Genomic DNA, 17,109 nt, shown 5'->3' with positions numbered 1-17,109 from the left:
ATAAGACAGAACACGGCTGATGATTTAACCGGGTAAATTAATGTCATGTTTAGATTATAATTACATGACTTTTTTTTAAGAAACTTATTGCACTAACAAAACACCTTAGTTTGAAATCGACATAATTCGAGACAATTTTCAAATGATAAATAGTATTTAAACTTAGAATTTTGCATGTATTACGTTTGCACGAAAATGCTGTATGGTCAATGGTCGGACAGTTACTAAAACAATTCTACATGCCGCCTCAACATGTTCTTATTTAAATATTTAAATCTAATTGGTGCGTAAGTAACCAAATAACATGTACATGCATATAGATAGATCCGTCGGTAAATTAGTCGACACGATGATTCCCTAACGCGAATGGTGTATGTTACTAAGAGGAGGAGTCGCGTAATCAATACAAAATGATTATGACGTCATGGCACATATCATGATTATGACGTCATAGCTTATCGCAATAGATACCAGTCCGGTCACAGGGGAAACACGGACTTTGAGAGGTAAGACAACACCGGAATCTATTTTATATTTATTCGTCTTCTCGCTTTAGTTCAACTCGCCTTTTTCTTTTTGATTTCTGGTTAATTTATGAACGACATTTTTATCAGAGAAACATAAATAATTCTTTCTTACTTCTTTTTTTTTTACCTGAACCTACTATTAGTAATTTTCGTGTGTTGATATGCATGTCCCCTAGTTTTTGTCATTGTGTTAACTGTTATGACTTATTTAGATCCTGGACGGAGTATAGGAGTTTAGAACACCACACCAAAATCCCTGCTTTCTAGGGCGGTTGACGATCAGTTCCATGGTATCAGAACACATTTTCATCCCGTGACTTTTAGGTTAAAGGTTCGATGATCTCAGTTTAAAACACATTTACAGTTAGCATCAAAACGTCAACAGAAAAATAACTAGACGATAAAAATTTGTTTTCAACCAAACGGCCACAGGAACAGATTTTTGTTGAATAATAAAAGATTGTACTAGAACATATACAATGTATATGTAATTCGTACCCTGCTGTTATAACGGAGGAGTGGTCCTTATCTTGAAAAGTTCCCATCTCAAACAAATGAAAAAAGTTTAATAAAAAACCTATACCAAATTTTGAAAACTAGTCCAGAGATTCGTGAAAAACAGAATTAAAATAAAATCATAGGGGCTGAGGGTTTTTGGTAATTATTTATTTCATGCTTTTTCCTCTCAGATGTTGATATGTCGAGGCATCACCTAGGACAGAAACAGAGCTCCAAACTTCTGAGACCGGCTATCAGTAAGGAGAGGAGACGTGAGAGTTCTACGGTATGTGTTATCATCAGACTGCAAGCGAGAGTGTCTCATCACCAGACTGCGAGTGAGAGTGTCTCATTACCAGACTGCAAGCGAGAGTGTCTCATCACCAGACTGCAGGCGAGAGTGTCTCATCACCAGACTGCAGGCGAGAGTGTCTCATCACCAGACTGCAAGCGAGAGTATCTCATCACCAGACTGCAGGCGAGAGTGTCTCATCACCAGACTGCAGGCGAGAGTGTCTCATCACCAGACTGCAAGCGAGAGTATCTCATCACCAGACTGCAAGCGAGAGTGTCTCATCACCAGACTGCAGGCGAGAGTGTCTCATTACCAGACTGCGAGCGAGAGTGTCTCATTACCAGACTGCGAGCGAGAGTGTATCATTACCAGACTGCAAGCGAGAGTGTCTCATCACCAGACTGCAGGCGAGAGTGTCTCATTACCAGACTGCGAGCGAGAGTGTCTCATTACCAGACTGCGAGCGAGAGTGTATCATCACCAGACTGCAGGCGAGAGTGTCTCATTACCAGACTGCAAGCGAGAGTATCTCATCACCAGACTGCAAGCGAGAGTGTCTCATCACCAGACTGCAGGCGAGAGTGTCTCATCACCAGACTGCAAGCGAGAGTGTCTCATCACAAGACTGCAAGCGAGAGTGTCTCATCACCAGACTGCGAGCGAGAGTGTCTCATTACCAGACTGCAAGCGAGAGTATCTCATCACCAGACTGCAAGCGAGAGTATCTCATCACCAGACTGCAAGCGAGAGTATCTCATCACCAGACTGCAAGCGAGAGTGTCTCATTACCAGACTGCAAGCGAGAGTATCTCATCACCAGACTGCGAGCGAGAGTGTCTCATCACCAGACTGCAAGCGAGAGTGACTCATCACCAGACTGCAAGCGAGAGTGTCTCATCACCAGACTGCAAGCGAGAGTATCTCATCACCAGACAGAAAGCGAGAGTGTCTCAAGACTGCAAGCGAGAGTGTATAATCACCAGACTGCAAGCGAGAGTGTCTCATTACCAGACTGCAAGCGAGAGTATCTCATCACCAGACAGAAAGCGAGAGTGTCTCAAGACTGCAAGCGAGAGTGTATAATCACCAGACTGCAAGCGAGAGTGTCTCATCACCAGTCTGCAAGCGAGAGTGTCTCATCACCAGACAGAAAGAGAGAGTGTATCATCACCAGTCTGCAAGCGAGAGTGTCTCATCACCAGACAGAAAGAGAGAGTGTATCATCACCAGTCTGCAAGCGAGAGTGTCTCATCACCAGACAGAAAGAGAGAGTGTATCATCACCAGTCTGCAAGCGAGAGTGTATCATCACCAGTCTGCAAGCGAGAGTGTCTCATCACCAGACAGAAAGAGAGAGTGTATTATCACCAGACTGCGAGCGAGAGAGTATCATCACCAGACTGCGAGCGAGAGTGTCTTATCACCAGACTGCGAGCGAGAGTGTCTCATCACCAGACTGCGAGCGAGAGTATCTCATCACCAGACTGCAAGCGAGAGTGTATCATCACCAGTCTGCAAGCGAGAGAGTATCATCACCAGACTGCAAGCGAGAGTGTATAATCACCATACTGCAAGCGAGAGTGTATCATCACCAGTCTGCAAGCGAGAGTGTCTCATCACCAGACTGCAAGCGAGAGTGTATCATCACCAGACTGAAAGCGAGAGTGTATAATCACCATACTGCAAGCGACAGTGTATTATCACCAAACTGCAAGCGAGAGTGACTCATCGCCAGACTGCAAGCGAGAGTGACTCATCACCAGACTGCAAGCGAGAGTGTCTCATCACAAGACTGCGAGCGAGAGTGTCTCATCACCAGACTGCAAGCGAGAGTGTCTCATCACCAGACTGCAAGCGAGAGTGTCTCATCACCAGACTGAAAGCGAGAATGCATCATCACCAGACTGCAAGCAAGAGTGTATCATCACCAGACTGAAAGCGAGAGTGTATAATCACCATACTGCAAGCGACAGTGTATTATCACCAAACTGCAAGCGAGAGTGACTCATCGCCAGACTGCAAGCGAGTGACTCATCACAAGACTGCGAGCGAGAGTGTCTCATCATAAGACTGCAAGCGAGAGTGTCTCATCACAAGACTGCGAGCGAGAGTATCTCATCACCAGACTGCAAGCGAGAGTGTCTCATCACCAGACTGCAAGCGAGAGTGTCTCATCACCAGACTGCAAGCGAGAGTGTCTCATCACCAGACTGCAAGCGAGAGTGTCTCATCACCAGACTGCGAGCGAGAGTGTCTCATTACCAGACTGCAAGCGAGAGTATCTCATCACCAGACTGCAAGCGAGAGTATCTCATCACCAGACTGCAAGCGAGAGTATCTCATCACCAGACTGCAAGCGAGAGTGTCTCATTACCAGACTGCAAGCGAGAGTATCTCATCACCAGACTGCGAGCGAGAGTGTCTCATCACCAGACTGCAAGCGAGAGTGACTCATCACCAGACTGCAAGCGAGAGTGTCTCATCACCAGACTGCAAGCGAGAGTATCTCATCACCAGACAGAAAGCGAGAGTGTCTCAAGACTGCAAGCGAGAGTGTATAATCACCAGACTGCAAGCGAGAGTGTCTCATTACCAGACTGCAAGCGAGAGTATCTCATCACCAGACAGAAAGCGAGAGTGTCTCAAGACTGCAAGCGAGAGTGTATAATCACCAGACTGCAAGCGAGAGTGTCTCATCACCAGTCTGCAAGCGAGAGTGTCTCATCACCAGACAGAAAGAGAGAGTGTATCATCACCAGTCTGCAAGCGAGAGTGTCTCATCACCAGACAGAAAGAGAGAGTGTATCATCACCAGTCTGCAAGCGAGAGTGTCTCATCACCAGACAGAAAGAGAGAGTGTATCATCACCAGTCTGCAAGCGAGAGTGTATCATCACCAGTCTGCAAGCGAGAGTGTCTCATCACCAGACAGAAAGAGAGAGTGTATTATCACCAGACTGCGAGCGAGAGAGTATCATCACCAGACTGCGAGCGAGAGTGTCTTATCACCAGACTGCGAGCGAGAGTGTCTCATCACCAGACTGCGAGCGAGAGTATCTCATCACCAGACTGCGAGCGAGAGTGTATCATCACCAGTCTGCAAGCGAGAGAGTATCATCACCAGACTGCAAGCGAGAGTGTATAATCACCATACTGCAAGCGAGAGTGTATCATCACCAGTCTGCAAGCGAGAGTGTCTCATCACCAGACTGCAAGCGAGAGTGTATCATCACCAGACTGAAAGCGAGAGTGTATAATCACCATACTGCAAGCGACAGTGTATTATCACCAAACTGCAAGCGAGAGTGACTCATCGCCAGACTGCAAGCGAGAGTGTCTCATCACCAGACTGCAAGCGAGAGTGTCTCATCACAAGACTGCGAGCGAGAGTGTCTCATCACCAGACTGCAAGCGAGAGTGTCTCATCACCAGACTGCAAGCGAGAGTGTCTCATCACCAGACTGAAAGCGAGAATGCATCATCACCAGACTGCAAGCAAGAGTGTATCATCACCAGACTGAAAGCGAGAGTGTATAATCACCATACTGCAAGCGACAGTGTATTATCACCAAACTGCAAGCGAGAGTGACTCATCGCCAGACTGCAAGCGAGTGACTCATCACAAGACTGCGAGCGAGAGTGTCTCATCATAAGACTGCAAGCGAGAGTGTCTCATCACAAGACTGCGAGCGAGAGTATCTCATCACCAGACTGCAAGCGAGAGTGTCTCATCACCAGACTGCAGGCGAGAGTGTCTCATCACCAGACTGCAAGCGAGAGTGTCTCATCACCAGACTGCAAGCGAGAGTGTCTCATCACCAGACTGCGAGCGAGAGTGTCTCATTACCAGACTGCAAGCGAGAGTATCTCATCACCAGACTGCAAGCGAGAGTATCTCATCACCAGACTGCAAGCGAGAGTATCTCATCACCAGACTGCAAGCGAGAGTGTCTCATTACCAGACTGCAAGCGAGAGTGTCTCATCACCAGACTGCGAGCGAGAGTGTCTCATCACCAGACTGCAAGCGAGAGTGACTCATCACCAGACTGCAAGCGAGAGTGTCTCATCACCAGACTGCAAGCGAGAGTATCTCATCATCAGACAGAAAGCGAGAGTGTCTCAAGACTGCAAGCGAGAGTGTATAATCACCAGACTGCAAGCGAGAGTGTCTCATTACCAGACTGCAAGCGAGAGTATCTCATCACCAGACAGAAAGCGAGAGTGTCTCAAGACTGCAAGCGAGAGTGTATAATCACCAGACTGCAAGCGAGAGTGTCTCATCACCAGTCTGCAAGCGAGAGTGTCTCATCACCAGACAGAAAGAGAGAGTGTATCATCACCAGTCTGCAAGCGAGAGTGTCTCATCACCAGACAGAAAGAGAGAGTGTATCATCACCAGTCTGCAAGCGAGAGTGTCTCATCACCAGACAGAAAGAGAGAGTGTATCATCACCAGTCTGCAAGCGAGAGTGTATCATCACCAGTCTGCAAGCGAGAGTGTCTCATCACCAGACAGAAAGAGAGAGTGTATTATCACCAGACTGCGAGCGAGAGAGTATCATCACCAGACTGCGAGCGAGAGTGTCTTATCACCAGACTGCGAGCGAGAGTGTCTCATCACCAGACTGCGAGCGAGAGTATCTCATCACCAGACTGCGAGCGAGAGTGTATCATCACCAGTCTGCAAGCGAGAGAGTATCATCACCAGACTGCAAGCGAGAGTGTATAATCACCATACTGCAAGCGAGAGTGTATCATCACCAGTCTGCAAGCGAGAGTGTCTCATCACCAGACTGCAAGCGAGAGTGTATCATCACCAGACTGAAAGCGAGAGTGTATAATCACCATACTGCAAGCGACAGTGTATTATCACCAAACTGCAAGCGAGAGTGACTCATCGCCAGACTGCAAGCGAGAGTGACTCATCACCAGACTGCAAGCGAGAGTGTCTCATCACAAGACTGCGAGCGAGAGTGTCTCATCACCAGACTGCAAGCGAGAGTGTCTCATCACCAGACTGCAAGCGAGAGTGTCTCATCACCAGACTGAAAGCGAGAATGCATCATCACCAGACTGCAAGCAAGAGTGTATCATCACCAGACTGAAAGCGAGAGTGTATAATCACCATACTGCAAGCGACAGTGTATTATCACCAAACTGCAAGCGAGAGTGACTCATCGCCAGACTGCAAGCGAGTGACTCATCACAAGACTGCGAGCGAGAGTGTCTCATCATAAGACTGCAAGCGAGAGTGTCTCATCACAAGACTGCGAGCGAGAGTGTCTCATCACCAGACTGCAAGCGAGAGTGTCTCATCACCAGACTGCAAGCGAGAGTGTCTCATCACCAGACTGAAAGCGAGAATGCATCATCACCAGACTGCGAGCGAGAGTGTCTCATCACCAGACTGCAAGCGAGAGTGTATAATCACCAGACTGCAAGCGAGGGTGTCTCATCAACTGGCTGCAAGCGAGGGTGTCTCATCACCAGACTGCAAGCGAGGGTGTCTCATCACCAGACTGCAAGCGAGAGTGTCACATCAACTGGCTGCAAGCGAGAGTGTATCATCACCAGACTGCAAACGAGAGTGTCTCATCAACTGGCTGCGAGCGAGAGTGTCACATCAACCGGCTGCAAGCGAGAGTGTCACATCAACCGGCTGCAAGCGAGAGTGTATCAGTATGTTTCATCAGTAAGACTCCTCGCCTGACCGCAAGCGAGCGCGTCTCGTCACCAGGCTTCAAGCGAGCGTGTCTTAAAACCAGGCGAAAGTGAGAATGTAAGAGTGTACTAGTGTGTGTGTCTAATCAGGCTACACGCGAGATCATATAAATATGCCTGTCACCATGTTACACGTGAAATTATATCATTGTGCTTAATCGCCAGACTGCACATGAGAGTGTCTTTCACCAGGTTGCATTGAGGGTGTACCATTGTGTATCATTATCGGACTGCACATAAGAGTGTAGGCCGAGTGTCTCATCACTTAGCTGCACTTTAGAGTGTATCGTTTTCTTCTCTCCAGACTGGAAGCGATAGTGTCTGAACATCACATCTACTAGTATTAAGATGGTAGTTGATATTCTGATTGACGCTCAGCATTAGGTCAACTGGGTCGACTGGTTCCCCCGTTGCCAGTATAATGTGACCGGTTGAGGTGTTCTGTTGGATGTGTTCGGCAGTATGCTTCAGTGAGATAGCACTATAAAGTCGACATCAGCACGATTTACACTACAGGCATGCATCTCGAACACTGGGGGTATCAGTGTGACCGTATCAATACGACCCATCACCAGACTTCACGTGAGAGCGTATACTGTGTCCTAGTACGCGAGAATATATCAATGTGTCTCATCGCTAGACTGCAAGAGAGCTATCAGTGTGTATCATCAGTGTGTCTCCTCACCAGGCTGCACGCGAGAGTGTATCAGTGTGTCTCATGGCCAGGCTGCACGCGAGAATATATCAGTGTGTCTCATGGCCAGGCTGCACCCGAGAGTGTATCAGTGTGTTCATGACCAGGCTGCACGCGAGAGTGTATCAGCGTGTTCATGGCCAGGCTGCACCCAGGAGTGTATCAGCGTGTCCATGACCAGGCTGCACGCGAGAGTGTATCAGCGTGTCTCATGACCAGGCTGCACGCGAGAGTGTATCAGTGTGTCTTATGGCAAGACTGCACGCGAGAGTATATCAGTGTGTCTTATGGCCAGACCGCACGCGAGAGTGTATCAGTGTGTCTTATGGCCAGACCGCACGCGAGAGTATATCAGTGTGTCTTATGGCCAGACTGCACGCGAGAGTATATCAGTGTGTCTCATGGCCAGGCTGCACGCGAGAGTATATCAGTGTGTCTCATCACCAGGTTGCACACGAAAGTGTATCAGTGTGTCTCATGGCCAGGCTGCACGCGAGAATATATCAGTGTGTCTCATGGCCAGGCTGCACGCGGGGGTGTGGCCAATGTACATGCCAATGTACATGTGTCTCATCAAAAGGCTCTACGCGAGAGTTTAACGATTCAGCATGTCTAAACAACAGGCTGCACGGGACTCTCATTGAAGCTTAACTTGATGATTGACATATAATATATTCGTAACAAAGCAGTAAACATTACTCTAATTGATAATTTCTTCTGATTAATTTATTTGATATTTGATCAGAGCGTTCAAAAAGCATATCGGGATGTAGATGCAGAACCCGGGTACGCAAAACCCGCGCCACCTGATGGAAGGAAGCAAGACATTTTCAACGTGAGCGATTTCACTCACGCTGATAATTATGTGAGGAAGGTGAGTATATCCATGGAGATGTGTGAATCCGTGTTCACTTACTGTCGTGATATAGAGTGCACTCAATGACGTTTGGTACTATGACGTCACAGGTTAGACGATGGCAACGTTTATATTATGAAGTCATTATAAAAAAGCTTGTCAAAAACATAGTTGACACCATCTCATAAATAGATTAATCAATGCCCGATCTTTTCTTTGATATACAACTCTTGCACATTATTTTGTTTATTCTTACGTTATCCAGAATCCATGCAATGTTTCAATGCCGCTGTCAATAATGTGTTTTACCAGACTCTTGAGGTCAAGTTAAGAGAATAGACAAAAAATTAACCCCTTCCATTAGAATGTCCGTACCCTACCTATAGCCATATTGCTGACTATATTTTGTCGACGTATATCGTTATCACTGTTTGAACCTTAGTTGTCGACTGTCAGAATTCCTCCAAGTGCTCAATACAGGTTTGTGAAGAAATATGAAAATGTTGACACCTTTCAACCAAACGATATTTCTTGTGTAGGCGCCACCGGAAACAGGCGAGAGCTATGAAGCTCTGTTGGAGTATCTGACCAGTGAATCGGACTCGGACCTGGAGACGATACGGGCCTTGTTTTACTGGTTGGTCCTACAAAAGGTACCAATGTTGCTATGTCAGAAGGACATTCCCTCCCCGGACACTCCAGTTGGATATCTACATCTGGTCCGGGAACGCAAGGGAAGTTATTCCGAACTTTTCACCACTCTTTCCAGGTACGTAGCTCACTCGCGCCATCATCACACTGGTAAAGAGAAGCGCAACGACAGTCATTCCAACGCCTGGATTGTTGTTCGCCCAACTCTCAGACTATAATATCAATGGCGACAAAGCGACAGGGAAATGGCATCTATGTCGTGGTTTGCGCATTTCCAAATGTCTTATGCCATCGTGAATAGCCACACGGAATGTCGGTTATACCGATCTTTAACACTAAACCATTTACTTATATAGACGTCCGCAATTAACTTTAATATTAGAATAATTGCTGCAAACAGGGGACAATAAGTCTACAAATACACGTACTATATCCACACTTCTACATCAGTAAAATGTGGCCGTGGTTCTAAACACCCACACATTAAATATCCACAATTCTTTCGGCATTGTAGCGGACTGCTATTCTTTTCCAACATACAGACTGTTATTCTAGACTACAATTTACATATAAACAATTTCACTTATCATTTACGAATATTACACCATTTTACCTTGCAAGGTATAATTGTGTAGTTGTCAAATTCTATAGTTAACTCTATATCGAAGCCATCTTAATTCCGTACTAATGGTAAGTGCACTGAATAATAAGATATACATCTCTACATCATTATCACATATCTAGTAGTCTATCATAGTGCGTAAGAACTTGACAAATTAAAGCCCAAAGGCCTCTCTATTATTCTCTTCAGGTCCGTCAAGAATAATGTCTGGAATACTAATATAATGGAAAAAAGAAAAGGCCATGGTCTGTTGTAACACGTAGCTTTATCAAGGGATTGTGTTTAGTGTTTTATGTTTGACATAAACAAAATGTATATATATTATTTATTTATTTATTTTATTTAATTCCAGAAAAGCTGGAATACCTTGTGTGACCATTTATGGTGTGGCGAAAGGAGTGGCTTACGAAGTAGGAGAGAAAATTGACCGTATTAGAATGAAGAATTCCTGGAATGCTGTTTATCTAGAAGGAAGTTGGCGCCTCCTTCACCCATACTGGGCGGCTATGTCTGCTCAGGGTTACAACACCGGGCGCTGGACAGTGGTCGAGTGTCCAGACTTCCACGAGGACTTCGTGCCAAAGGGCGGTAGTAAATCCTACATAGTCCATTCTATGGTCAACGAGTTTTTCTTTCTTACTGACCCCAATCAGTTCATAACCAAATGTTTCCCAAATGATGAGCGCTGGCAGTTATTGAAGATGCCGTTTACAAAAGAAGCATTTGAATCCACGCCGTTTTTGCAACCATCATTTTACGAACTTGGACTAAAACTGACCAGTCATAAGAAATGTGTCGTCCAATCACATCACGGGAAAGTCAAAATCACGATTGAAATGCCTAAAGATTCTCAACATCGGCTTCAGTTCTCGTATAAACTATATCGTTCGCGAGAGTACGAGGATGAGGGAGAATATGAATATTTCAAACTGGAGAGGTTTGTGCTGCAGTACTGTCAAGGTACAACTGCCTTTACAGAGATTCGCTTTCCTCCCGTGGCTATCGGTGTGTATAAGCTAGAACTTCACTGTCGGGACCCCAAACACAGACTCATCTCCGAGTGGATCTGTGATTTCAAAGTCGTCTGCACAGTCGGAATGGAGGTTTGCGATCCTCTTCCACTTGTGCCATCCATAGGTTGGGGGGCAGGGCCGGAGTTGGAACGCCACAACATCGTGGCCCGCACACATGCCGACGGAGTTTATAATATAGACGACGATCTGGTCACTGAAGTATGGTTTGAGCACGACAGTGAAACAGAAATATACACAGAACTAATTCACAATTCGTTATCGAAGAGCGAACTTGTGGAATGTTTGTCACAAACGTTTATAAACGAGGACTCGGAAACGGTGGTCCGAGTCAAACCTGCTACGGAAGGGGAATATGCTCTCCAGGTGTTCAGCAAAAAGAAAGATGCCCTGAATCTAGAGAACGTGTGCAACATTCTTCTTCAAAGGACCCAAGTTGTGGAGGTGAGATATTATACTCGATTGATATGAAAGGTATTTTCAGATGCAATATGTAGTAAGACAAGGTGTCTGATTAGTAATCTATCTGTTACCTATTACATATCTTAATACAAAATGTTTATTGTAACACACGTCAGGATATGAACAGTTAAAGTCCATGAAAACAAAATACACTAGCGTCTAAACAATGTACGAGAAATTGTAGTATGTTATATAAATTGAGTAATAAACCTTTGTACAATGTACAAAATGACAATAGAATTACATATTGTATAATATAATATAAAAATTAAGTAATAAACCTTTGTACAAGGTACAAAATGACAATCAAGTCGTAGTATAATATACAATGTACAAAACGACAAAATGTGACAAGATGATTCCATTACGCCCTGTCACTACGTGGAACCTCTCGCCTCCAGACAGGTCTAGCTGGTCCACTACGGCGAATTTTGATTTAAACATATTTTTGTAACTTGAATATGCAAAGGGATTGGGTATAAGTCATACAACTTATATAAAGCCCTTTCCCAATAATTTTTTTTATAGCCGCTACAAGACATGTTCTTTATCCATCGATTTGCAATATATGTTAACTTATATCAACAATGCTCTCACGGTCTGTCATGGGTAATTACGAGGATGTTACGGAGACTGGTGGGGTTCCCAAACTGTTGCTATGCTGAATGCTAGCACAGATTGTTTTTGATAAGAAATAACTTCCATACCTTTCAGTTTGCTCTTTTCTTTGATGCATGTTTTCGCAGTACAGATGAATCCAATTGTGTTTAACACTTTTCAATAAATAAGATATTTGATTCAATATATTAGGACCACAGCATGGCTAATCTACGAGAGCAACTGAAAGAGGCCACGGCGGAGGGAGACACCAAAGCAATGGCCTCACTATTGGACGAGTGTTCCAAGAGAGGTCTGGAGGACAGGGGCGACTTCACCAAAGCCAAGCGGAAGTTCCACTTAAATCGTCTCAATAATGGTGAGTTTGATTGATGAGAGTGACGTAGAAGCAGTTTATTGACAACATTTATCACCGCGACAATTAAACACATTTTTATATCATTGAGTACGCGGCGTTCATTGTCCTACACATTTGTCTTGGAGATTCCAGAGTCGTTGGAATTAGTCGGAGGAGAGTTTGGTCGCAAAGGTATTTGTCTGAGGACTAAAAACTGTACTTATTTACTATCACAATCTCTTGTACGAGTTCACATTTCAACCATCTGGGGCTAAAAAAAATGAGGTCACTGTTGCTATTATTAGATTTTCGACGTCCTCGCTGTACCAACTTCTTTGGTGATCCAATTTTTCTGACATTTCATACACTTACGACACCAATCATCTCTTACACGGGTTTGCATTTCAATCTTCTGGGGTCAAAATTGGGGTCACTGCTAGTTTGCATGCTCTATGAGTAGATTTTCAACATACTCAACCTACCAGCTACATTAATTATACCTGAATGTCCCAAAACTAATACACTAACAACTATGATCTCTTCAATTAATTCGCATTTCAATCTGCTGGTATCCCAATTGAAGTCACTCTTACTATAAATCTTCCTCGCTTTACAAACTTCGTTCATTGTCGGATATATGTAGTTCTGTTTTTTTCAAACTCTTACAACTGTCATCTCTCGTTATGATATTTAGTGGCGCTTTCCTGAGCGACATTGTGACAAGTCTTAGCATCTTTTCTTTTGTATGCAGAATCAATTAATAGTATTTTGTTTGGCCCTTAATGACCATGGCTGTCGATGGGCCGTGAAACCTAAATAAAAAAACAAACAACAAAGTATTGGTCAGTGATGAATAGCGAAGGTATTCGTAGATGCCTTGTTTCAAAATATCTTTTAGACATAACTATCGGTATTTTAGTATTTAGTATTAAATATAAAATATATATTATAACTTCCATGCCATGTTCTCTGCCACAGAGATCAGAGACGCAATGCAATCTAAAGATCTCGATAAACTGGAGGCGGCCATGCACAACCTCAGCGAGACGTCACTCAAGCATGACATAGGCGGAATCTTGGAGGACGCGGAGGTCATGCGAGCCCGACTTCGGAAGTTGAAGAGGCTACGGAAGGCCGTACTAGAAATGGACGCCAAAAGTATTTCTGAAATCCGGAGTTACCCCAAACCACCCGCCCCTGTACACGCAGTGATGGCCGCGACATTTCTCTTGCTGGGCAGTAAAGAGGCCGACTTACGGGTTCGTTATTAAAACAGACCTACTGTAGGCATTGTGAATCATAATTTACATCCGATTGTTCGATACTAAAGTTTCCTCAAATAATTGTCGGCTATTCAATGCAACATTTTAGAGGTATGGACCGATAGCGTTCTTTGACGTCATCAAACGACATAAAGAAATATTACTTCTTGATTTCTGACATCACAATGGAAACAGACGACCGTTAACATACGCTTTTCACAATACTCTTATTCCTGTTACTCTTATTAAGCAGGTTTTGAAAACTTGTCATAATTTTTTCTTCACTTTATCTAAACATTGGGGCCGCGATAGCTCAATCGGCCACGTAATTTCAGGTGAAGGTCCAAGGTGCGCTCCCAATCTGTGCATGGTTCGTGTTTCTCGGGAAACTGAGAAACCGACCTGTCTGTGTTGTCGTGGTTGCGTCCTTGGACAAGATACTTTACCCTTATAAACGATACATATTTATATATTAACTACACATGTACACATTTTGTATATGATTGCACGGATTTGTGATATGCCAAATAAACAATAGTTCTGTAAAACCTTACCAGAATTTGTTTTGCATCTGCATTCGATTTGTTAGAATTTGATACTTGTTTTGAGTGACATGTATATTTTAACTATAAACACAATGTACAAAAACAAATAATTGAATAAAACCAAAAACCTGTATTTCTCTCCACACTGACCGTTTTGATTATATACATGCATCCTTTTGTGACCATGTTGTCAATTGCATTTCCCTAGAAATGGCCAAAAGTACAAGGTTTAATCTCCAAGAAAGGAAAAGAAGGGTTAAAACGTCGAGTAGCGGCCTTCCAGATGAGGAAGCTACGACCGGCCATTGTACTGCGAGCCAAAGAAATCATCGGCAAGTACGACATGGAGACGATCCAGATCGCCAGTGCTGGGGCCGCCACATTCTACCTGTGGGTACGTGGGGTTTTATTATAACGGACACCTGAAATGAACTGCTATAATGGCCCCGTGAATTTTTATGTATTATGAACATGTGAATTTGCGTTCTGCTAATTGGCCTCGTAAAATGGTGCTCAACTCATGGCTTTGTGAATTGGTATTCTATTAATGACCCTATGAATTGGTGTTCTATTAATGACCTTATGAATTGGTATTCTATTAATGACCCTATGAATTGGTATTCTATTAATGACCCTATGAATTGGTATTCTATTACTGGCTCCTTGAATTGGTGTTCTATTAATGGTTCTATTAATGGTCCCATGAATTGGTATTCTATTAATGGCCTCGTGAGTTTGATTGCCCCGTGAATTAGTGTTCTATTTATGGTCTCGTGAATTGGTGTTCTATTTACAGCATGTGAAGTGGTGTTCTTTTAATGGTCTCATGAATTTGTGTTCTATTGATATCCCGTGAATTGGTGTTCTATTATAATTAATGACCCTGTCATTTTTGTTCTAATGTTGGTCTTATTGAATTGGTGATATATAAATGCCCAATAAATTGATGTTCTGATTGTTCCTAAAATTGTTTAATTAACGGCCCCTAGAATTGATGTTCTATTAATGACCCAGTGAAATGATGTTTTACTCATGGCTTCATGAAATTGTTATAATAATATTTCCGTTAATTTGGTTTTATAAATAGCTCCTTGATTTTTTAGGTCATCTGACCAAAAGGGTCAGAATAACCTATAGCCATCGTGTTCCGTCCGTCGTCGTCCGCCGTGCGCCGTGCGTAAGACTTTTTCTTTCAAAACGCTACTCCTCCTTAACCCTTTGGTGGATTTCATCCAAATTTGGTGTGAAACATCATTGGGGGAGGGCGGTCATATTTTATATAAATGAGACTGGTGTGAGCCCTGGGGCCAGAGGGGTGGGGCCAAAAAAGGGAACTTTTGTGAATTTTTGCTATAAAATCCTACTTTTCCTTTACCCTTGGGTGGATTACAACTAAATTTGGTGTGAAACATCATTGGGGGAGGGCGGTCATATTCTATATAAATGCGGCTGGTGTGAGCCCTGGGGCCCGAGGGGAGGGCCCCAAAAGGGGAACTTTGGTGAATTTTTGCTTTAAATTCCTACTCCTCCGTAACCAAATTTGGTGTGCAAAATCATGGGGGGAGGGCAATCATATTTTCTGTAAATAAGGCAAGTCTGACCCTGGGGCCACATTGGCGGGCCCCCCAAAGGGGAACTTTGGTAAATTATTGATTTAAAACCCTACTATTCTTTTTTAACCCTTGGTTGGATTACATCCAAATTTAGTTTGAATTATTATAAGAGGATGGCAATCACAATTTTTATAAGTGATGCTTATGGGGCCACCGGGGACAGAAGAGCGAGGCCCCAAAAGGAGAACTTAACAAAAAGTTTGCTTTAAAATCGTACTCCTTCTTAATGTCTTTATTGATTACAACCAAATTTGGTTTGAAACATTTTAAGGGAACAGCAATCATAATTTATATAAATGAGAATTAACCCTAAAATTGGTGGTCTATTTATTGCCCCGATAGTTGGTGTTCTGTTAATGAACCCAGTTGTTCTATTTATAGTCTTTCAAAGACGCTGTGTTAAGTGTTCTATCAAAAGCACTATAAATTGTTTCTATTAACAGTCCCGTAATTTGGTGTTCTATTGATACATATAGCTTCTTGAATTTTTGTTTAATTGATTGCCCCTTAAACTTCGGGTCTATTAATGGACCCATGAGTTGGTTTTCAATTATGGACCCATAGATCACTGTGCTATCAATAGCCCTGTTACTTTAAAGACCCTGTGAATTGCTGTTAAATCAAAAGCACTGTAAACTGTTTTCTAAAAAGGCCCTATGAAATGTTGTACTTGTAGTCCCATTCTACACCTTACAGTCAACTTACTATAGATGCTGTCATAATACACTACATTTTTTATGCTACATTTGATTTTGTACCAAAATACTTTTGTTCTACTTAGGCATCTAAAGTTGGTGTCCCCTTTAGACACCTATCCCATTATATAACACCTATTGTTACGATTATGTTAAAGCTGATGTCATTTTGGTATTTAAGACTTGGCTATTAAACTTCTAATGACCTCACAGTACACCTGATGTCATACATCATGTAACACCACTAATTAACTTTTTAAACTGAAGTTAAACATGTGTTTAAATCATTTGAGTGCACTTTATCTACTATGTTGGTATACACGTTTTGAATATCTTGTATAATTCCAGGCCACAACAACCATACATGACTATGAGAACTGATGGAAGCTGATGGAGAAGCGTTCAGATTGGTCGATTGTTTTTCCTACCAAGACAACAGAACTAATTTTAAAAGTAAAACAAAAACTGTTATTACAGAGTATGACAAAACATTGAAAATTAATATTTGAAGATTGCTTTAATCTGTAAAGCTATGGAATTTACCAGCAATATTTCCTGGTATCATAGACTTCCATTGTTAACTTAGACATACAGAAAAATAAAGGTCCGTAGGGCATGAGTCGCCTATCGGGTTGGGGGTTTTTTCGTATAAAGGCTGATCAAGATATTTCTAACTTGAGACTG

The 17,109-nt window shown here is 43.3% G+C and overlaps 1 protein-coding gene across 1 annotated transcript; it reads left to right on the top strand.

The window, feature by feature from the left end:
- Window positions 1-475: 475 nt before the first annotated feature.
- LOC117334941 (hillarin-like) lies at window positions 476-17,028 on the top strand. Its single transcript, XM_033894801.1, has 9 exons — window positions 476-506; window positions 1,217-1,311; window positions 8,479-8,607; window positions 9,129-9,358; window positions 10,215-11,337; window positions 12,166-12,331; window positions 13,289-13,569; window positions 14,326-14,511; window positions 16,774-17,028. The coding sequence occupies exons 2-9, from the start codon at window positions 1,225-1,227 to the stop codon at window positions 16,804-16,806; spliced, it is 2,235 nt and encodes a 744-aa protein (XP_033750692.1). The 5' UTR covers window positions 476-506; window positions 1,217-1,224; the 3' UTR covers window positions 16,807-17,028.
- Window positions 17,029-17,109: the final 81 nt, after the last annotated feature.

The sequence above is a fragment of the Pecten maximus genome, chromosome 9 (assembly GCF_902652985.1).
Source record: "Pecten maximus chromosome 9, xPecMax1.1, whole genome shotgun sequence".
Lineage (NCBI taxonomy): Eukaryota > Metazoa > Mollusca > Bivalvia > Pectinida > Pectinidae > Pecten > Pecten maximus.
Note: the sequence above shows the minus strand (reverse complement) of the source record. Positions and strands in the feature narration are given on the sequence as shown.

What these genes read in the sequence shown, in the direction of transcription:
- LOC117334941 (XM_033894801.1), top strand. Translation starts at nt 1,225, where the DNA reads ATGTCGAGGCATCACCTAGGACAGAAACAGAGCTCCAAACTTCTGAGA. An exon ending in CTGATAATTATGTGAGGAAG is followed by an intron (nt 8,608 to 9,128) that starts GTGAGTATATCC and finishes TTTCTTGTGTAG; the next exon opens with GCGCCACCGGAAACAGGCGA. An exon ending in CTTTTCACCACTCTTTCCAG is followed by an intron (nt 9,359 to 10,214) that starts GTACGTAGCTCA and finishes ATTTAATTCCAG; the next exon opens with AAAAGCTGGAATACCTTGTG.